The 22809-nt window shown below is 37.2% G+C and overlaps 1 protein-coding gene across 1 annotated transcript in view; it reads left to right on the forward strand.

Annotated features, from left to right (window-relative positions):
- Positions 1-3337: 3337 nt before the first annotated feature.
- The window catches only part of ZMAT1 (zinc finger matrin-type 1), a 36260-nt gene continuing 16788 nt past the window's right edge, over positions 3338-22809 (forward strand). The window contains exons 1-2 of the mRNA XM_040629933.1: positions 3338-3737; positions 18813-18919. Coding sequence (XP_040485867.1) covers positions 3458-3737; positions 18813-18919 — 387 coding nt within the window. The 5' untranslated portion in view covers positions 3338-3457. The remainder of the gene's footprint in view (positions 3738-18812; positions 18920-22809) is intronic.

The following is a 22809-nucleotide window of genomic DNA, read 5'->3' on the forward strand; positions in this document are numbered from 1 at the left end:
ACTGTTGTGAGAAGATAAAAATTATGGAAAAGTTCTAGCCCGTGGCAGGCTTTTGTCAATTGTTACTTTTTTTCACATCCCACTTCCTCCCTTCCGTGAATGAAATTACTTTGGCATTCACTTAGTAGCATTACCATCATAGAGAGCAATGATAAGTGTAAAAAGGAAAGTATGTGTTCATTCTCATTATGTATGACTGAGATTTGGTGGCATTTTTTTTGTGTTATGACACATCAACAAATGGAGCTGGGGAATGCAGAGAAAATTAACTACTTTCTTTTATTTCATGCATTATCCTCTCCCTCTTTTTACTGTTTGATTGAAAAACAGGCACATAATTTTCCACGGAGCTTAAGAGGGCAGAATTAATTCCATAACTTAATAAATATTTGTTGGTGCACTGTTGGGGGTAATGCAAACTGGTGCAGACACTGTAGAAAACAGTATGAAGGTCCACCAGAAAGTTAAAAATAGAACTACCTTGTGATCCAGTAATTTCACTACTGGGTATTTACCCAAAGAATACAAGAATACTAATTTAAAGGGATACAAGCACCCCTATGTCTATAGCAGCATTATTTACAATAGCCAAATACGGAAGGACCCCCAAGTGTCCACTGATGAAGGAATGGATAGAGAATATGTAGTATATGTAAAACGGAATACTATTTGACCATAAAAAATAATGAAATCTTGTCATTTGCAATGACATGGATAGAGCTAGAGAGTATAACGCTAAGCAAAATAAGTCCTTCAGAGAAAGACAAATACCATATGAATTCACTCACATGTGGAATTTAAGACACAAAACAAAACAAGCAAAGGGAAAAAACAAGAAATAGAGGCAAATCAAGAAAAAGACTCAACTATAGAGAAGAAACTGATGGTTACTAAAGGGGAGGTGAGTGGGGAGATGGGTTAAATAGGAGATGGGGATTAAGGAGTACACTTGTTATGATGAGTACAGGAAGGGTTGAATCACTATATTGTACACCTAAAACTAATATAACACTGTATGATAACTAACTAGAGTAACAATAAAAACTTAATAAATATTTATTGAATGCTGTAGTCCAAAGACAGGAAATTATAACTACCACACAGAGGTCAGGGGACTGCAGAAAACCATTGATAATCTTACATGTCCTCCAGAGCCTTTGGGTGCAAGACTTGTGGAAGAATGCTAAAGCCACCACAAAAATTCATGTCTTATATCTTTTGGAAGCCATATAAAGAATGGCTTTCATCCCCATTCCATTTTAAAATGTCATACAATGTCATACAAATGTATATCATCGGTAGGACCTAAACCATATTCAGAATCCTGCTGGCCAAGAAATCTGAGAAATGTAATTCATAGTCTTCCAGCTTCTGCAACACAGGGGAGTGCATAGAAAGGGGTAGAAAGGCTTCCCAGGGCTAGCTGACAATATCTGGAAAAGTCCTCTGAGTTTTATTCCTCCAACATTTCTGATGATTTTTTAACATATCAGATTTCTTATATTAAATCTTTTCTGTTTAAAATGCTCAGTGCAGTTTCTCTTTTGTTGACTAAATCCTGAGTGATGTACACTCCCCAAAGATTTTGACTGAATGGCTTTTATACAAGTGGATGGTGATTCATATTTTGAGAAACAATGTTTTTGAGGGATTTCCTCCCCCCTACACACAATATTAGAAGGGATAAAATTGCATTCCCTCTTTAGGCTTACCTTGTCCTATTGGCTATTTCAGTGGAATATTTCTTGTGTGTGATCTATCCAGTCATTTCTTTGATGAGTAAACACTGCAGTAACTTCCAGAAGGACAGAATAGAAAATTAGAGAAACCATAAAACACCTCAGGTAATCTTGGGTAAATTACTGAACCACAAAACAGCAAAGACATGTTCCTGAGAGCCCAGCATTCCAAGTCTTCAAATTTGCTAGTCAGAAATGCACAGCCAATACTGCCAAATTTTCAAATGCTTTTAAGAAACTTTTTCTTGGCATGAAATGACCCTTTCAAATAGTGACAAGGAAGTAATAAACAATTTTACAGTTAAACAAAACATATCTGTGGGCCAGACCTAGGGACTTAGGGACCTAGCCCTAGGAACCACTGGCTTGTGACCTTGGCTCTAGGACTTTACTGTGCTAGAGCACAAGGATTCAAAAATAAAACAAACTGTCTTTTGTATCAAAATGTTCCCAGGCTATGGAGAAGAAAGGCACACAATACAAATATGCACAGGATATAGGGGCAGCACAGAGGAGGGTGGAAGTAAGTCTGTAGGACAGCACAGGTTACTGGAAGAAGTGATGCATTATCTGGGTTTCAAGGGGGTGTGTAAGGGCTCATTAGACATGTGCCCAATGTGGGGAAAAGGGCATTTCAGGAAGAGGGAACAATATATACAACTGTGCATAATGAAATGACAGTCTTCATAGGGATCTGTAATTTATTTAATATTGCTGAATCATAAAGTAAGAGTGGTGAGGTGGGGGACAGTGGAAGGGATTGAGATCAGAGGAAAGGAGATCAGTAAGACAGAAGCCATAGTTCTGACAAGAGATGATGACTTGAAATAGGGCAATGGAAATGAGACTGGAAAGGAGAGCATACCTAAGAGAAACTTTTGCACAGAAGCACCAGGACACATATCCATCAACAGGGAAAAGAATGGGATATTATACAGCATTAAAAGTGAATGAACTACAGCTACATGGATGAACCTTATAAAGAAAATGTTTAGCAAAAGATAAAAGTCCCAAAATGCTACCTAGAAAAAGATGCAAAATGTTGTGAAATTTGAAAACAAAAGTAAAATACATTGTTTAGTCATACATGTATGTGATAAGAATATAATAAATATAAATCAAGATATTGGTTTCTTTAGGAGGGCAGTTGGGGGAAAATGTTGAGAAGTTTTAAATTATCTGTAATATTCTAGTTCTTCAGTTGGGTACCAGATTCACAGGTTTTTCCTGTTATTTAAATGGGTAGACGGATAGATAAGTAGTTGTTTACGACCCCATGATGAAAATGCCATGACCAAGTATTCTGTTTATTTCTGTACTCTGTACTGAGGGCTACAAGAAAGAGATATTTTGGAGGTGAAATCAGTTGGTTTCCAGACTTTTTTTAACCTTTAATTGGTTTTAGACCAGCTCCTCCAAAGAAAGAGGCCTCACTGTGTGAGGCCCACGTGCTTTTACATCCCGCGCTTTTTGCCCTTTGCCCTTGGCCATCATCGCTTCCCCTCCACAGGGAAGCGGGTGACGCCAAGCAGTGGGGGAAAGGGGAGGAGCAAGCCCGCGGGTCCAAAGTGTTCCTATTGGTGGGGAGAAGGAGTGAGAACGAGGCTCGAGCTGAAGCGTGGAAAAGAGGGGCGAAGGGGGCGGGGCTAAGCGGAAGGCGGGGCTAAAAGAGCTTAACGGGAGCGAGGCGCAAGTGCAATTGTCCGCGCCTCGCTGCGATGGCGGCGGCGCCGAGCACAGTCACACCGCTGGCGGCGGAGTCTTCCCCTCAGGAAGCTACCGTCTCTGCCGCCTCCTCCTCCTCCTACACCGCCTGCGCGGCGGCGGCGGTGGCGGCGGCAGTGATTGTGCCTGCCTCCTCCGCCACCTCCACCCCTGCCAGCCCGCCTGCCGGTGGCTGTGGCGACGGCGGCGGCAGCTTTGGCGGCTCCACTATGGCGGCGGCGGGGAGGGGGGGCAGTAGTTTTAAAGTAGACACCCGCCCTTGCCTCAGAGAAGGTGAGTTCCCGTCCCGGGGTGTGGGGGCGGCCCCATCTCCTTCGCTGCCTCTCTTCAGCCCGTCCGAGATCGGACTGGGCGCGGTTCGTCACCGCCCCACCCCCCACCTGCTGTGGCGCAGTAAAGGCCAAGCTCGCCCCGCCCCGCCGTAGTAGCCCCGAGTGTGCAAGATGGACCGAAGCAGAGAGGGGCTTCCCTACTTCTTTCCCCCCCCCAAGAAGGGTGGGTGGGGGTTCCCCAGGAAAAGGAGCTGCAGGTATTCACAAGGCAGGAATTTGAAGGGAAGAAAAATACCACATAGTTTTTCTCCCAGCCAGGGTGCCTCAGTATGGTCTACGAAGCTGAGGTGTGATTTGGTAAAAAGAGGAGGCAAGGTAGAAGTGCTGTGGAACTGGAGGGTCAGGGAAAGGGAAAGGGGACTGATGGAGAAAGGGGGCAGAGATAAAAGAGAAAAGGCCGAAGAAATAAGTAAGAGGGAGGAAACCCCGTTTGGTGAAATTCAGCGTCCTGCAGTGGAGAAACTTGCAGTAGGGTATTTAAAGAGAGAGGAGGTTAGGAATTTGGGGAGGTTAGAGTGTATACTTTAGCTTTAAAGTAGGAGACTTTAGGGTCCTAGGGTCTGGTGGAGGGGGTTGTACTAAGAAAAGAATAAAGGAAGAGAGTGTGGTAGAAGCACAGATTTCAGAAATCACTTTGGAGAGTTTTCTTTGGCTATTTGAGGGTGTGACCTTGTAGAGCAAGGTTTAGGGGCCCATCTTTGAGATGGTTTTGATTTTAATAAGTGCTGTTGTACCTACCAACACATACTACTCCTAACATAAAAAAGATATTTCTTGATGATTTCAGTAATAAGTGGTTTCTAGTTCACACGAAATACTATATACTAGTAAACAGCCTACTAACAGCAAACTGTAAAATTTGCCATTGAAATGTGTTTTAAAGCAGTGTTTGGAAATGCTTCTTAGATTGTTGGGACCGATTCCACTACAGAAGAGCTCAGTAAAGCATTTTGCCATCGTCAATTTCGTAATTAATTTCCAGTATTTGTGTGTTACCTTATGTTGCTGACTTGCCTCCAAAGTGAAAGACGTGGACGCCAAAATGGAGTAGAATAATTTAAGTTCTTTTTTCTTAGAACACCCCATTAAAATTACCCCATAAAAATGATTTTCTCTTCACATTCTTAAATGCTATAGCCCTCTGCTGTTTCATAACCTTTCACACCTTTCACTTTGGAGGAATGGCAAAGTAAAAAATAATTCCTTTACAATATTGGTCATAGGCACATTACATAAATGCCACTTACTAAATATGGAAGTTAGAAATACACTGTGATATGGTGATGTCTTTTTATTTATTAACTCACTTACTGAAGGCAGCCTTTGAAAGACTGTAGTGTCTTAAGTCAGCCTGAATTTGTACAGTTGTTTCAGGATGAAAATATGAAATCTGTATTTTTTTTAAAGATTTTATTTATTTATTTGACAGAGAGAGAGACAGCCAGCGAGAGAGGGAACACAAGTAGGGGGAGTGGGAGAGGAAGAAGCAGGCTCCCAGCAGAGGAGCCCGATGTGGGGCTCGATCCCAGAACGCCGGGATCACGCCCTGAGCCGAAGGCAGCCGCTCAACGACTGAGCCACCCAGGCGCCCCATGTATTTTTTTGTTTTTATACCAAACTATGTATAACTACAAAGAGGGAGAGAACAGGTTTTTTTTAAAGATTTTACTTATTTATTTGACAGAGATAGAGATAGCCAGAGAAGAGAGAGGGAACACAAGCAGGGGGAGTGGGAGAGGAAGAAGCAGGCTCACAGCGGAGGAGCCTGATGTGGGGCTCGATCCCATAACTCCAGGATCACGCCCTGAGCTGAAGGCAGACACTCAACGAATGCGCCACCCAGGCGCCCCGAGAGAACAGTTTTTAGAGATGGTCGAGATCACAATTCAATCTGGCTGTCATGGCCTTTCCACAGTAGGCTTTAGGACCAGTATCTCATGGGTATCTCATGGAGCAAATGGCTTTTTGCTTGTCTCTGTGACTGTCTTGGTTATAGTATCTTTGAATTTATATAGGTATTGATGGCTTTAAGAGATAGAAATTCATAAAGTAGCAGCAATACCCTGTATATACTATTACTAGCTGGCAAAATGAGGAGAGCTCTAGCATAGGAGTTTGGTGCAGTGAACCTAGGTTCTGTTGTTTATCTACTAGATTTTGTGACCCTGAACAGATCACAAACTTCCTGGATTTGGGTTTTGACATTTCTGAAATAGAGGTGTTGGACCAGCCAGACTCCAAGGCTGATTTCAGATCTGAAAGTATGAACCACGATTTTGCAGTTCTGCATTGATATTCTCAATGGCATTTCCATGGCTGTTCATTAGGACAGTAATTCATAAGCCATGAGAAACTTTGACCATAGTTATCATTTGACATTCAGTGAGTAATGAAATCTGTGTTGTTAGTGTTGAGACCATTTACTGGGATATGAAAAACCAAATATTGCTATCTAAAAATTACCTCTTACCATTTCATTTTAGGTAAATATCCTTCATTAACTGTTCACTGCAAACCAAAACTCTCTTACCTTTACCCTTAACAGAAGATAAATCTGTGATATGGTACACTGTCCAAAACGTTATTAGGCCTCAAAAATATTTTTGTTTAGATATTTATAAAGACTATAAATGGTTGCCAGTTGTACGATAGTGGATAAAGGAGAAGAGAGAAAAATGTTGCTTGATGGTCTGCCGTTATCTTTTGCTTGTTTGTTTTTTAAGCCCTGGTTAGGAAATTGGTCTAAACGGTGACAAAGAATTGTCAAGATTCCAGTTATTACAAGTCCACTCCAGATAGGACCATTAAAAGTTGTTTGATCAAGCATTTGCTGAACTGTTTTCAACTGTAGCCAACATCTTTCTTGGGGTTGGTAATGAGCAGATGTCAGTGGAGATTAGAAATTGCCAAGCAGGGGAGATAGAAGCTTTTGAGGTTACAAATGGGAAATTGGGTAATAAAAAGAAAACAACAAACAAAAGAAATGCCAAGTAAATGGACATATGACAAAACACACACCTGCCCAGAATTCACAGTAAGGGGAGTCATGAGATTTTGTAGGACACTTCATATTTCATTCAGTAACATTTTCAAAAATGTTTAATGGCTCAAAAATGAGTTTTGACCCAGTGTTGATGTTCCAATGTAATCATAGTAAAAAGCAAAACAAAAACAAATCCCTCTTGTTTATTTACCTCTTCCTTTTAAGAAAAATAAATTATTAAGTGGATTCTGTTTTAAATTGGAGGACATGCTGGCTTTTTACTTAATTAATAATTCATTTGCATAGCAATTACCTAACAATTACCTTCGTCTCCTTATTATTTGGTAAAGTTTCAAGCCCACTATAAGAAAACCTAGTTAATGGCCTTTCCTTCATTTATTCAGGAATCATTTATTGAACGCCTGTATGCGTGTGTGCCAGGCACTATGCTCAGTGATGAGGATATAGATGAATTAGACACAGCTATATTAAAGAGCTCAATAGTAGTACTTGATAGTAAAATTATAAAATGAACAAATAACTGGGAGAAAATACGATTTTAAATATCACTTGTCAAACTCTTAAACTATCAGGGCTGTCCCATTGTTCATTATAAATCTATTCTACCCATGGTGTCTTATATACTACAGGCACACTAAAACACATTATATTATAAATGTGGTATCTAGGAAGGAATAATCAGCAAACTGTTAGAATTAATTTTTAGTTCATTACATTTGGCAGGGTGGAGATATCTGGAGAGAGGTTAATGACCACTTGTTAGCTTCTGACCCTCTGTCTTTATTAGGTGTCAATATGTGATAATATTGACTAAGCGTGCCCCCTCCTATATTCATCATCTATCTGTTAGGGTATGAACTTTGATTCTTTTCCACCTGAAACCAGTCTTGTAGATCCATTCACACTTACTAACCTGTTGGAATGAATGGCATGGTGGCTTTCTGACACCAAGTAGCTCTCATAGGATCAAGTAAATTAATGGATATACACAGGACTTGAATTCATTTTATAACTTCACAAGCAGGCAGGACTCCAGAGCTAACTAGCCAGAGAGTGCTTATTATTATGAAGGTCAGGGACTTAGTTTAAATAAAGACAAAGTCAATATTAAACATAAAATTAGTACTCCCAGTAATTTTATTAATTACATTGTATTTTGTAATTGTTAATATGCTACAGGAAAACCTTCATTATTTTTTTATTGTAACAATCTGTGTAAAATAACCAAAACTTGCCAAACTTATAGGTCAGGTGCTAATCTTATAAACTGAGAAAGTAAGGATACTAGATAGCATTATAACTGAGTGTTAATAATGCTCACAGGTACAAATCTGCATTTCTGGTGCAAATAATATTTCTGAAAACTCCTTAAATGGGTTATGACATTTAGGGGAAAACAAGAGTTAAAACACCTTGGCAAGGTTAACGTGGTCCGTTTTCCACCATAACTTAGTGTTGAGCCTGTTTATCTTTACTTTATATGATGGCATTAAAAAATTGCAAAGGTCAAGTCAGCTATTAAAAAATCCTTTTAAATCAAAATGTTTGAGGGAGGCTATCTCAAAAGGTGTAATCATGGAGAATACAGCACATTTGCGCTTTGCAGAATTAAAATGATGGTTTCTCTGGTTTATTAATACCTGACTTAAATCTGTGACTAAGAGTGAGATTTATGTTTATATGATTGCAGCCAGCTCTTCTGAGGTTTGCTCCATTCTTGTCACTTTATTAAAATAGGATGCAAAAAGGTTTTTTTTACAATGCTATTTTTTTTGCATCAATATCAGTTGGACTGTGAAATTCCCACCTCAACAAAGCATTAAAGCAGTGAATAGCTAGTTATTGCCATAAACATTTGATGGGTTGTCTTGAGGAAGAAATTTGATGTTTTGTACAACTAAATCTAATTGTCAGCAATAAATGTAAGTAAGTTTCATTTTGTTAATTATAGCCATTTATATAGAGAATCATCTAATTTTAATAAGCTTAAACTTCTTATCAAGATAATCAAAGAACATTTAATTGGAGTGAACAGAGAAAGTTCTTGTACTTAGAACTGAAGGTATGTTACAATCTTCCTTTCCTTAGAAATCCTGTGTGGTTGGTTTTTTGGTTTTATTTGTTTGTTTGTTTATCTATCTATCTATCTATCTATTTTTATTTGAGAGAGAGAGAGAGAGAGAGTGCATGCACGGTGCATCCGGGGTGTAGAGGGAGAGGGAGAGAGAGAATCTTAAAGAGGCTCCCCACCCAGTGCAGACCCCAACACAGGGTTTGATCTCAGGACCCTGAGATCATGACCTGAGTCAAAATCACGAATCAGACACTTAACCGACCAAGCCACGCAGGCACCCCAGATCCTGTATGGTTTTTAATTTCATTCGTGAGAGTGGACCAAATCATAGGAATAGATTCATTGTATTTTTTTCTGACTTATGCCATAAATGTTTTTCTTTTATCACAAAAATCTATTTCATCCTAAGTTGTCTGGTGTTATCTAGTAGTATTAGAAAAAAGTTTCAAATAGGATAATTTGGATTTCACACTCAATTGCATTTTTGGATACAGAAGTTAATGGTATTTTACTTTAATATAATAATGCAGCTATTTGGAGTAGGTACAATCCAACAAAGGTCTCTAAAAATGAGTTTCTGGGAAGTGAATCCTCTTTGCTTTTTATATCATCAAAGGCAGACAAACAAGCTGAATTGAATATTTTTATGTCAACATAAGGGATTCTAATCCACAGAATGTTAATTATTTGTACTAACATTTGTATTTCACTTACTTTAAAACATCCCTCAGCTATTACTAATGCCTCCCTTCAGACTTCTGGAACGTTTTCATGTCAAAATCCACCTGAGGGGCTCCTGGGTGGCACAGCGGTTAAACGTCTGCCTTCGGCTCAGGGCGTGATCCCGGCGTTGTGGGATCGAGCCCCACATCGGGCTCTTCTGCTATGAGCCTGCTTCTTCCTCTCCCACTCCCCCTGCTTGTGTTCCCTCTCTCGCTGGCTGTCTCTATCTCTGTCAAATAAATAAATAAATAAAATCTTTAAAAAAAAAATCCACCTGAATCTGGAATCATATATTTTAACTTCCCCAATCCTTTGTTTCCTTTGACCTCTGCGCTTTAGCTTCCTTATTTTGAAATGAGAACAGTAGACTAATCACTTAAAAACTAGAAGCAATTTTGCCCCACAAGGGACATGTGTCAATGTCTGGAGATATTTTTGTTTGTCACAACTGGGGAGTGCTGCCAGCTTCTAGTTGGTAGAGGCTGGGGATGCTGCTAAATGTCTTACCATGCATAGAATAGCCCCTCACAACAATGAATTATCTGGCCCCAAGTGACAATAGTACTAAGATTCAGAAACGTTGGACTAGATGATCTCTAAAATTACTCTGATCATAAAAAAAGTTATTATATATAATATTAAGTAAAACTTTCAGCTACTGAATTAGTAAACAAGCATACTTTTTCAAGTGATTATGTGTGTTAAACATTTTATTTTGTTTCATTTAATAGTCACCATGTCCTGGGAGAGACATTGTTTTTCTGTACTTTTTAGATAAAAAAACTGGCTCAGAGTGGTTAAATAATTGCTCAAGGCTATATAGTCAGAGGTAGAGATAGGATTTGAATCTGTTTGACCAACTCAAAAGCTTATTTTTTTCCTTCTACCCAGTACTGTAGGTCATAGTTTTTCCCCCCAATCCAAATTATTACGAAAGCTTTGCTTTCTCAAGTCATGTAAACACTCCTGTAGGAAGAAAATAAAAAGACTAAACACTTGGGACACCTGGGTGGCTCAGTCGGTTAAGCATCTGCCTTCAGCTTAGGTCATGATCCCAGGACCCTGGGATGGAGCCCTGCATCGCGCTCCTTGCTCAGCTGGGAGCCTGCTTTTCCCTCTGCCTGTCGCTCCCCCTGCTTGTGCACTCTCTCTCTGTCTCTGACAAATAGTAAAATTTTTAAAAAGACTAAATACTTTCATTAACAGAAAATTAGTTGATTCTTTCTCTCGCCAAAGGCTAACACCACACAAAAATATAATCAAATTGTAGGAGCACCAAATACATGAACTTTCTTATCAGATCCCATTTATGATTTGTCACAAAACCACTCTTTCATTTAAAATAACCCTTATGAAAATTTATTAATTAACCCTTATAATTGTTATTCAAGAGAGGATCACTTATGTGATAAATAGCTAAACAAAGGTTTATTACTTGCTCATGCATTTTCCTCTGAATGATAGGTTGACTCTAGGGGAACTGCCTGCCCTTCATCCTGTGGTTGAGGGAGGAGAAGTTTGCTTTTGTCTTTTATTTTAACTTTTTTTCAGTATTTTATTACATTTCTTATTGTGGCCAAATATATATAACATAAAACTGCCATTTTAAGCATATTGAAGTGTGCAACTCAGTGGCATTAAGTACATCCACATTATTAGGCAACCTCACCACTTTCCATCTCCAGAAATTTTTCATTGTCCCAAACTGCAACTCTGTACCTATAAGTCATAGTTTTGTTATATGACCATATTTCTCCAATCTGAAGAACTTTCCGATGTGTCTAATTTCTGGAAAATAAAGTATTTAAAAGTTATGCTTAATTTGTTAACAGTTGGCCACCTGAGGAAGTGTACTGTTTATTGTGACCACAGAGGACAGCATTGCAAAGCAGTTTTACTCTCTTATTAACTCTGAATGTAAACAAGACCATGCATTAAATGTTGGTTTTATTTCATCTGTTCCATATCCTTTAAGCCGTAACTCCGTTATCAGCCTTAGGTCTTTTTCCATTTTGAACCTAGTTTTTGATAGTGCTTTCTTATTTCCCATTGCTCTTTTTATGTTAAAATGCAAAGAAATATTATCAGCGTGAGAAACTCCTGTATGTTTCAAAGACAGTATATCCAAGTCTTTATTTGGGAGCACAGCATTGTATCACTAAGATCTCATTATCAAGCTACACTAAGGTGGGCTTTGATTCTGCGTATAAAATTTTGCTCCCCTATCCATAGCTCTTTTCCAAGTTTATGATGGCATATAAAATTCAAATATGTCAGAGCATGAAGAACAGTTGAGAAGTACTATGCTAGGAATATTAAAGCAACATGTCTAAGATTGGGAGATATTTACCTTCCCACGTTCAAAGAACTTTATTTGCTGCAGATGAAGGATGAAGTCACACTTCACAGCATTTATTATTTTGTCATTTGATATTCTAATGTGTAATCTACTTATATTTTTAACCTTAGCTCTCCTAAATTCTAACTAAATTAGACTGGAAGATGCAGGACCATCTGCCATGAATTTGGTGTATTCATTGTTGGAAAAGAAAACTCAGCCACTCGTACCTAAATTATAACCAAAATAATACCCTAATTTGATAAAAAAAAATTTGTTGACATTAGCTATAATGACCAAAACATTATATTTATTAATAGAAATGCTGTGTATGTTTTTGCAAAGAAATACCTTGGAGAGAACCAATTTAAGGGTTAGGACATAGATAAGGAAATGCAGAAAATGGAGGAGTAAGGGAAGAAATATTGGGACATTTTGAATTTTTAGGCCCTAAAGTCTGTATGATTGTATAGCTGCTTAAAACTTCAAATCATCTTTTGTTTCCTGATAGACATTATTTGGAAGGAGCTAAGATATTTGGATTCTTCTATAAGNNNNATAAGTACCCCACCAAAATTTTACTTCTCTGTGTATTTCTATCTAAAATACAACCTTTTCTTATTGATAACTATCAATCCATATATGGTCAAGTACAAAGAAACTTTAGAAATGGAAGTCTGAAAGGTTGTGTTATGTTCTTAGTCGTATAGCTAGTTAATAGGGTAAATAAGGCTAATGCAGTCTCTCATTCTAGTGCTTTTTACAACTCTTACTGCTTTTGGAATTAAGAATCAGTGTAAGCCCATATTTAACAACCAACCGATAAAAATACATTTGTTTCAAATTCTAACCAGTTTATAAAGAGAAAAGATGTGAAGAGAGTATAAAGAAGAAAAGGAAAAAGAGGAAGAAACAAATTGCCAAGTTTCTTCATCTCTTCATTCCTACCAGAACCAGTTCCAAAGCCCCAGTTCTTTGTGAGAACACTTATTTTAGTTTCTGGCATATGTGAGTCCACAATAAACATTAGTTCCTGTTCCAGCCATCTTCCTCACAGCCAACATCATTTACTCAAATGACCCGTAATTTAACATCTATTACCTGAAGTTGGCCTGCCCTCTAGGTCTTCCCCCTGAGACAGGCTGGGAAACACCTGCACTATATATCACCAATTTCATCTCCCACTTTCAGAATTGGCTATAGGCCATTTACTTCTGGGAGTCCAAAAATCATTTCTCAAATAGGGGAATGGGGGTATGTCAATCAGCTTAGTCACCAAATAGATATTGGGCAGCCGTTATGTGTAAGGATCTGAGCCTGTCCTGTAGGGCAGTGATTCCCAACATGGTTGATTATCAGAATCACTTGTGGTTGGATTGGACCACCCACAGAGATTTTTAGTTCAGCACGTATGATTTTGAAAAACTGCATGTGAATTTGATGTGATACCCTGATTGAGAATAATTTTTACATGAGCTTTTGTACCTGAAATTTTGAATGTAGATTTAATCATATTTGAATTTATTAGGGAAACATGCTATTTAAAGAAAATTAGGGTCAGTCCTCCTAAGTGCATTTTAATGTGCATCATGATTCCAGTATCTTCTTTTTTAATTACAGATTTTTGTATATTTTAGTTTTTGATTGACTGAAGTCAGAATATCAGCACGTTCATTTTATTACAATCACAAAGAATATCCCATTGACAAGTAATTATAAGTGAATTTATTTGATTTAAGGTCAGAGTTCCACTTCTTGCATCAGGAATAACACTGTGTAAGCTTAGATGTGATAGAGCTAAAAGCTTATCATATTCATAGCAAGTTCTAAGCTCAGGATTTAATGCCCCTCTGGTTTTGATAGTTACATCTCTTATATCCATTCCTTCCTTTCTGTGCCTGCTGCCCCTCTGGTTCAAGCCTCAATGACTCTTGCCTGCAACTGATTCCTAACTCCTATCCCCATTTTGAGCTGCTACTTTTCCCTTTTTGAATGCAGAATTCAATCCAAATGCCCTAGTGAAGACAATTATGATTTGGCCTCATTCCAACCTTTCAGTTATCGTCCTTCATATACTTGCCTCTCCCCAAATGTTTATTCCACTTTTTTATCTGAATTTTACACCTTTTAAATCTTAGTTCAAAACCTGTTCTCTAGAAAACTTTTCTCAAACTCCTCAGCAGGAACACACTGTACCTTGTGTCTTTTATCACTTATGACATTTGATCTTGGGATCATAGTTTTTTCTATATACTAACTATACACTTAGTAAATTTGCTAAATTGTAAATTTCTTGAGATTAGGAATTCATCATTTCTAACATGTGGGACAGTTATGTATATAATAGAAAAAGTAGAGATAAAGTTTAAGTTTTAGCTCCACCAAATAACACATGTGACAAATAATTTTGATTGTACCGAATCCCTGTTTTCTAATCTTCAGAATTGTGAAATGCCACTTACATTGCAGATTTGTTTTAAGGACTAAAGGGGTAAGCTGTTGTTTTGTTTGACACATAGGAGGCCTTCAATAGATGCTCATTCTTTTCTCTTATCTCTTTCCAAAATGTCAACCATAGTACTTTGACACTAACTTCAATAATTATCATAAAGCTAAATGATGCCTAAAGGCATTGATGGCTTGAACTAGAGTAGTGTTATGGGAATTGAAAAGGAAGAGATGGATATGAAATGACATTATAAGCTAGAATTGACATGAAATAGTGATTTTCTGGGGAGAAGAATGGCTGAGATTTTGAGCCTGAAACATTGTGCCATTTAATAAAGAAAAACAGACCAAAAACTTGTTTGAGGAAGTGAGTCAAAGGCAATAAGTCTAGGCAATACCATTCTAAAGAAAAAGTTACAGGGGCACCAGTAACTTCACGGGCTTCATGGAGATGGTGTGGGGCACCAGTAATGAAAGGCTGGCTTAAAATACTTGGCCTTCGTATTTCCCAACTTGAGTTGGGAAACACTGAGTTTCAAACATTGAGTACTTAGACCTGGGGAAATCTGGAATTAAAGATTGATCTAAGAGAGAAATGAGTGTTATATTTTAGGAATTACTAAACTTCTAAATTAGTAGTTTCCTTTTGTCTTCTTAAAGGAAACTTACCTTTGGTAGTAAGTTATATTGCCAATAAATTATAATATTTCCTAGTTAAAGATTTTAAAGGGGAATTCAAAATCCTACCAGTATGCTCAAATTGCATATAATAGTTAATTCTGAAACAAGGGAAGTCCTGAAATACATTTTAACCTCTTCACCTTGCTGATTTTAGAGTCAAAGATAAATCATATATTCTAAAACAATCTAAAAAAATAGTTCAGAGGGGATACTATTGATATATTATAGGGATAAATTTTTAAGTGTTTGTCAAGGCATTTCTGACATGTTCCTAATTACAGTTATTCTTTCTTTTTATTAAACTATAATTAACATATAGTATTCTATTAGTGGCAGATGTACTATATAATGATTCAAAAATTCTGTATGTTTTTCAGTGCTCATCAGTGTAAGTGTGCTCTTAATGCTTTTACCTATTTCACCACTTCACCCACCCACCTCCCTTGGAAACCACCAGGTTTTCATCTGTATTTAAGAATCTGCTTTTTGGATTTGCCTCTTTTTTACATTGTTCATGTGTTTTGTTTATTAAATTCCATATACAAGTGAAATGGTATGGTATTTGTCTTTCCCTGACTGACTTACTTAAATTAACATTCTACCCTCTAGATCCATCCATGTAGTAGCAAATGGCAATATTTCATTTTTTATGGCTGAGTAATATTCCATTGTAGATATATACATCACATCTTCTTTATCCGTTCATCTATGGATAGGCTCTTGGGTTGCTTCTACATCTTGGCTATTGTAAATAATGCTGCAATAAACATAGGGGTGCATATATCTTTTCAAATTAGTGGTTTTGTTTTCTTCGGGTAAATACCCAGTAGTGGAATTACTAGATCATATGATAATTCTATTTTTAATTTTTGAGGAAGCTCCATACTATTCTCCACAGTGGCTGCATCAGTGTTGCATTCCCAACAGTGTATGAGGGTTCCTTTTTCTCCACATCTTCACCAATACTTGTTAATTTTTGTGTTTTTGATTTTAAGCATTCTCACAGGTGTAAAGGGATACCTCGTTGTGGTTTTAATTTGCATTGCTCTGATGATTAGTGATGTTAATTATAGTTATTCTTATCTTGGACAAGCAATTTTTTAAGAAAGCCTTTTTAGTGCATACAGTGATACTGAAAATTAAGCTTAGTTGAAAATATCTGATATAACTTTTAAAATAAATATCTTTAGGTGTGCCTGGTGGCTCAGTCAGTTAACTGGCTGGCTCTTGATTTTGGCTCAGGTCATGATCTGAGGGTCCTGGGAAAGAGAAATTAGGAAATCAATTCCATTTACAATAGCACCAAAAATCATACATTATCTCGGAATTAACTTAACCAGAGAGGTAAAGGATCTATATTCTAGAAACTACAGATCACTCTTGAAAGACATTGAAGAAGATACAAAAAGATGGAAAAATATTCCATGCTCATGGATCGGAAGAATAAACATAGTTAAAATGTCTAAGCTGCCCAGAGCAATCTATACTTTCAGTGCCATGCCGATCAAAATACCAATGACATTTTTCAAAGAGCTGGAACAAACAGCACTTAAATTTGTGTGAAACCAGAAAAGGCCCCGAATCGCCAAGGAATTGTTGAAAAGGAAAAATAAAGCTGGGGGCATCACATTGCCTGATTTCAAGCTATACTACAAAGCTGTGAAAGCATGGTACTGGCACAAAAACAGACACATAGACCAATGGAATGGAATAGAGAACCCAGAAATGGACCCTCAGCTCCTTGGGCAACTAATCTTTGACAACGCAGGAAAAAACGTCCAGTGGAAAAAAGACAGTCTCTTCAACAAATGGAGCTGAGAAAATTGGACAGCTACATGCAAAAGAATGAAACTTGACCGCTCTCTCACACCATACACAATGATAAACTCCAAATGGATGAAAGACCTCGATGTGAGACAGGAATCCATCAAAATCCTAGAGGAGAACATAGGGTGCAACCTCTTTGACATCGGCCACAGCAACATCTTTCATGACACATCTCCAAGGGCAAGAGAAACAAAAGAAAACATGAACTTGTGGGACTTCATCAAGATAAAAAGCTTCTGCACAGCAAAGGAAACAGTCAAAAAAACTAAGAAGCAGCCCACAGAGTGGGAGAAGATATTTGCAAATGACACTACAGATAAAAGATTAGTATCCGAGATCTACAAAGAACTTCTCAAACTCAATACATGAGAAACAAATAATCCAATCAAAAAATGGGCAGAAGATACAAACAGACACTTTTCCAAGGAAGACATACAAATGGCTAACAGACACATGAAAAAATGTTCAAAATCATTAGCCATCAGGGAAATTCAAATCAAAACCACATTGAGATACCACCTTTTGCCAGTTAGCATGGCAATAATTGACAAGGCAAGGAACAACAAATGTTGGAGAGGATGTGAAGAAAGGGGATCCCTCTTACATTGTTGGTGGGAATGCAAGTTGGTACAACCACTTTGGAAAACAGTGTGGAGGCCCCTTAAAAAGTTAAAAATAGAGCTACCCTATGATCCAGCAATTGCACTACTGGGTATTTAGCCCAAAGATACAGACGTAGTGAAGAGAAGGGCCATGTGCACCCCAATGTTCATAGCAGCATTGTCCATCATAGCTAAATTGTGGAAGGAGCCGAGATGCCCTTTAACAAGAGATGACTGCCTTAAGAAGATGTGGTCCATATATACAATGGAATATTACTCAGCCATCAGAAAGAACGATTACCCAACATTTGCAGCAACATGGACGGGACTGGAGGAGATTATGCTAAGCGAAATAAGTCAAGCAGAGAAAGACAATCATCATATGGTTTCACTCATTTATGGAACATAAGAAGTAGGAAGATCAGTAGGAGAAGAAAGGGAAGAAGAAAGGGGGGGGTATACAGAAGGGGGAATGAACCATGAGAGACTTTGGACTCTGGGAAACAAACTTAGGGCTTCAGAGGGGAGAGGGGTGGGGGATTGGGATAGGCTGGTGATGGGTATTAAGGAGGGCACGTATTGCATGGTTCACTGGGTGTTATACGCAAATAATGAATCATGCAACATTACATCAAAAACTAAGGATATACTGTATGGTGACTAACATAACTTCACAAAAAATTATTATTAAAAAAAAGTGTGGACCTCAAGTGTAAATGCAGAAAGTTTCAGTATGTGTTATTACTACAGTGAGAAACACTATAGCATAATTTCTAGATTTGAGGGGCTTGTGCAAGACATGCTTTGCCAGATAGGTATGCTGATCTTTTTAAAACAATGGAGGATGTTTGCCCACCATGAGCAAAGTTTCTTTGTGGTTCCAAATGATTTTTAGGTAACATTGGAGCCGTAGCTCTAGATAAGTGACAGTCTTAAAACAATGTTTTTCTTAGGATTATCTCCTGTAAAACAAAATTTCAAGGGTGGGTTTTTTAATCCTGCCTTTCATTATCGGTGCCCTAGTTCACCCAATGAAGCTCATGAAGTTACTGATACTCCCATAACTTTTCCTTTGGAATGATATTGCCTAGACTTATCATGCTAAATAAGTAACTCTTGCTATATCAGACATTAGAAGCATACTTAATATACCCATATTAAATTACATCCTTGATAAGTAAAAAGCTATTAATGTAGCCTCACAGGCACTCAGATTTGAGGTGACATATAAAACAATAGATAGTTGAAGAATGAAAATAATACTTCTAAATATTCATTAGTATGATATACAGTCTCACCTCCCTTTATTTTATTCATAGATATGACTTGGAATGAACAGGAAAAGACTGAACTTTATACAGATAACTTTTGTAATATATGTGGAGTGGTGCTTCAGTTTGAATCACAAAGGATTTCACATTATGAGGTAGGTTAAGAATAATGGAAATAGAGTCTAAAGGAGGTTTTTATTTTATTTTTTTATGGTTTAATGTATACATATATTTATTTATATATTTGTTTATCCTCCAAACTCATTTAAAGGAGGTTTTTAAATGTAGCAGATAAACGTCATATTTTATCATTTTTTATTCTTATGAAAATCCTATGAATTAGGTGATATTATTTCCCTTTGGTGGACTAGGAGACTGGCTCAGAGAGTGACAGTAACTTACTAGCTTAAGTTTGGGGAATTTGGGTTTAAAATCAGTCTTTTTGACTCCAAAGCTTCTTTTCTTTTCTTCACACCATTCTGTCTCACTTTGTATTCACCAAGCCACTATAACCTTCATGTCCTCATAGTAAATATAAAGGAGGCATTATAAAGCTTGAGTAGGAAACTATTAATGTGAATAAAGCGATATTATAGAACTCCAGAGTCTTCCATTATAGTAAATGAAGGCTGTAAAAACAAAACGAACCAGTCTTGCACTTGACTTAGCCAACATCTTTTTAAGCACAGAACCATAGAATTCTAAAGCTAGGAGAGGGGATGTTTAATGCTCTTACTCCTTTGGTTTATTGATTAAAAAACTGAGACCCAGAGGGATCGTGACTCTTCATAGCATCACTGGCATGACTAAGCTTAAAAATGATTTCTTCTGATTTCATGTCCAGTGTTCTTTTCTTTCATTTGGTGTTACCCCCCCCCATTTCTATATCCTATGATGAGCTATTGGATTTCTTTCATATCTAGTGTCTGGATTACCAAACGTACTTGATAAATTTACTTTAAAAAATACAATGCCAGCTTTACTTTTTTAAACACATTTCATTTTGCCCATTGCTAATGTTATTGGCAGCTATATTTCAGTTCTTATGTTGACTGGGATTCAATTACTATAATTACAGATAGGGAAATCTTGTTGGCTGTGGATTGTGAGGACCTACATTCAAGCTTTAACGCCATCATTGTTGTATAACCCTGGGCAAGTCACTTTACCTCTCTCAGCATGTTTCTTGAACCTGCAAAATAGGGGTGGTAAAATTTCTCTTACTAAGCTTGTGAGAATTAAAAGAAATGAAATACGTGACAGTGCTGAGTACATCCTCAGACCCCATAGTTCAAAGATTTAGAGTTAGTAAAGAGAGACAATCAGGGGGCTCTGTGATAACTGTGGTTCGAACCATTTGAATTTAAATTTGAGAAAATAGCTTTTTGTGGGCTTATGAAGTTCTATTCAGTGTAGAAAATATACAAAAATACGAGAAAATCACATTCCGTTATAATTCTGTCACTTGTAGGTAACCATCATTTAACTTCTGTTTTGCTAATATGATTCCAGTATGCTTTCTGCATACGCATGTGCACACACACACACACACACACTTTAACAAAAGATAATCGTATACATTGTTTTATACTTGTTTTTTCATACAAGAGCATATTCTGGACACCTGTCCTATCATTACACTTTTTTATTTTTCTGTAATATTTTAATGGCAATAAAGCATTATGTAATGTTAGATCATTTTTTTATTAACAAATATTTATTGAGAACTTCCAATACTTCAGAGCTTGGATGGTTATAAAGATTAAATTATACATATACAAACTATACATATTGATAAATAACACAATGTCCTTATCTTCACAAAACTCTGCAAATAATGCAGGCAGTAAAAATACATTGCAAAATAAATTTTATGATATTAAAAAGCAAACGTAGATAAGTTTACACATTGTATAATTAGAAAATGTTTGCTACTAACCTACAATTAAAAAGTTGGCACTTTATAAAATGAAATTGATATTTAAAGCATTGCCAATTCTAGTACTTTGAAAGGTTATACATTTTCAGAAAGACTGAGTTTTTAAAAATATTTTACAGAATTCTGAACCTTTGAGAAGCTGTTCTGCTCTGGGAAAATTTGGGGAGAGCAAAGCTAGATTTCCGAAGAGTCAGGTTTGCTGTTCACTGTATTATGAAATAAGTACTTTTAAAATGTATGGATTTCAAAAACATTTTTGAAAAGCAGTATGGTTTTAATAAGAATAGAAAATGGGCTGTACATGTCTCTCAAAATTCCATTTCTTATCAATTTAATTCTAGATTCTATAGGTTACCATTTTTTTCTTTTTTTCAAGTTTTTATTTAATTCCGGTTAGTTAACATACAGTGCAATATTAGTTTTAGGTGTACAATACAGTGATTCAACACTTCCATACAACACCTGGTGCTCATCACAAGTGTGCTCCTCAACCCCCATTACCTATTTAACCCATCCCTGACCCACCTCCCCTCTGGTAACCATCACTTTGTTTTCTATAGTTGAGTCTGTTTCTTGGTTTGCCTTCCTCTCTCTTTTTTTTCCACTTTGCTCATTTGTTTCTTAAATTCCACATGTGAGTGAAATGATATGGTATTTGTTTTTCTGTGACTAACTTATTTCACTTAGCATTATACTCTCTAGCTCCATCCATGTCATTGCAGATGGCAAGATTTCATTCTTTTCTATGGCTGAGTAAAATTCCATTGTGTGTGTTATCCATTCATCAGTTGTTGGACATTTGAGCTTGTTCCATAATTTGGCTATTGTTAATAATGTAGCATATTTTTAAATTTAAATTTCAGTGCCATCTGTGAGTTTGGTGCTTATACTTATTAAATCATCAAAACTATTTATAACTTTCCATATATTTTAAAGCATTTCCATACAAATACTCTATTTGAAAAGGTGATTTTTTTCCTCTTTAGTATACAGCTTGGTTAATACTCTCAGACTATCTCAGTATATAGTATTTATTGCACATCTAAAATAAAACGGTACTGTAGAAGTTTTGAATTTTTCTTAAGTTACTTAAATTCCAGTTAGTTAACATACAGCATAATATTAGTTTTAGGTGTACAATACAGTGATTCAACACTTCCATACAACACCTGGTGCTCGTCACAAGTGTACTCTTTAATTCCCATCACCTATTTCACCCATCTCCCCACTCACCTCCCCTCTGGTAACCATCTGTTTTTTCTCTATAGTTAAGAGTCTGTTTCTTGGTTTGCCTCTGTCTCTCTTTCTTTTCCCCTTTGCTAGTTTGTTTTGTTTCTTAAATTCCACATATGAGTAAAATCATATGGTATTTGTCTTTCTCTGGCTTATTTTCCTTAGCATTATACTCTCCCTCTCTCGCTCCATCCATGTCCTTGCAAATGGCAAGATTTCATTCTTTTTTTTTTAAAGTTTTTATTTATTTGTCAGAGAGAGAGGGAGGGAGGGAGGGTGGGAGGGAGAGGGCCAGCACAAGCAGGGGAAGCGGCAGGCAGAGCAGGCAGAAGGAGAAGCAGACTCCCCACTGAGCAAGGAGCCTGATGCAAGACTCAATCTCAAGACCCTGGGATCATGACCTGAGCCAAAAGCAGACGCTTAACCAACTGAGCCACCCAGGCATCCCATATTTCATTCTTTTTGATGGCTGAGTAATATTCAATTGTATGTATATACCACTTCTTCTTTATCCATTCATTGGTCAGTGGACACTTGGGCTGTTTCCGTAATTTGGCTATTGTAGATAATGCTGCTATAAACATCGGTGTGCATGCATCCCTTTGAATTAGTATTTTTGTATTCTTTGGGTAAATACCTAGTAGTGCAATTGCTGAATCATAGGGTAGTTTTACTTTTAATTCTCTGAGAAACCTCCATACTGTTTTCCAGAGTGGCTGCACCGGTTTGCATTCCCACCATCAGTGCAAGAGTATTTGCCTTTCTCCACATCCTTGCCAATACCTGTTTTTTCTTGTCTTGTTGATTTGTTGTTTCTTGTCTTGTTGACACATTCTGACAGGTGTAAGGTAATATCACATTGTAGTTTTGATT

This window comes from Ursus maritimus (genome assembly GCF_017311325.1).
Source record: "Ursus maritimus isolate PB19 chromosome X unlocalized genomic scaffold, ASM1731132v1 scaffold_X1, whole genome shotgun sequence".
In the NCBI taxonomy this organism is placed as follows: Eukaryota; Metazoa; Chordata; class Mammalia; order Carnivora; family Ursidae; genus Ursus; species Ursus maritimus.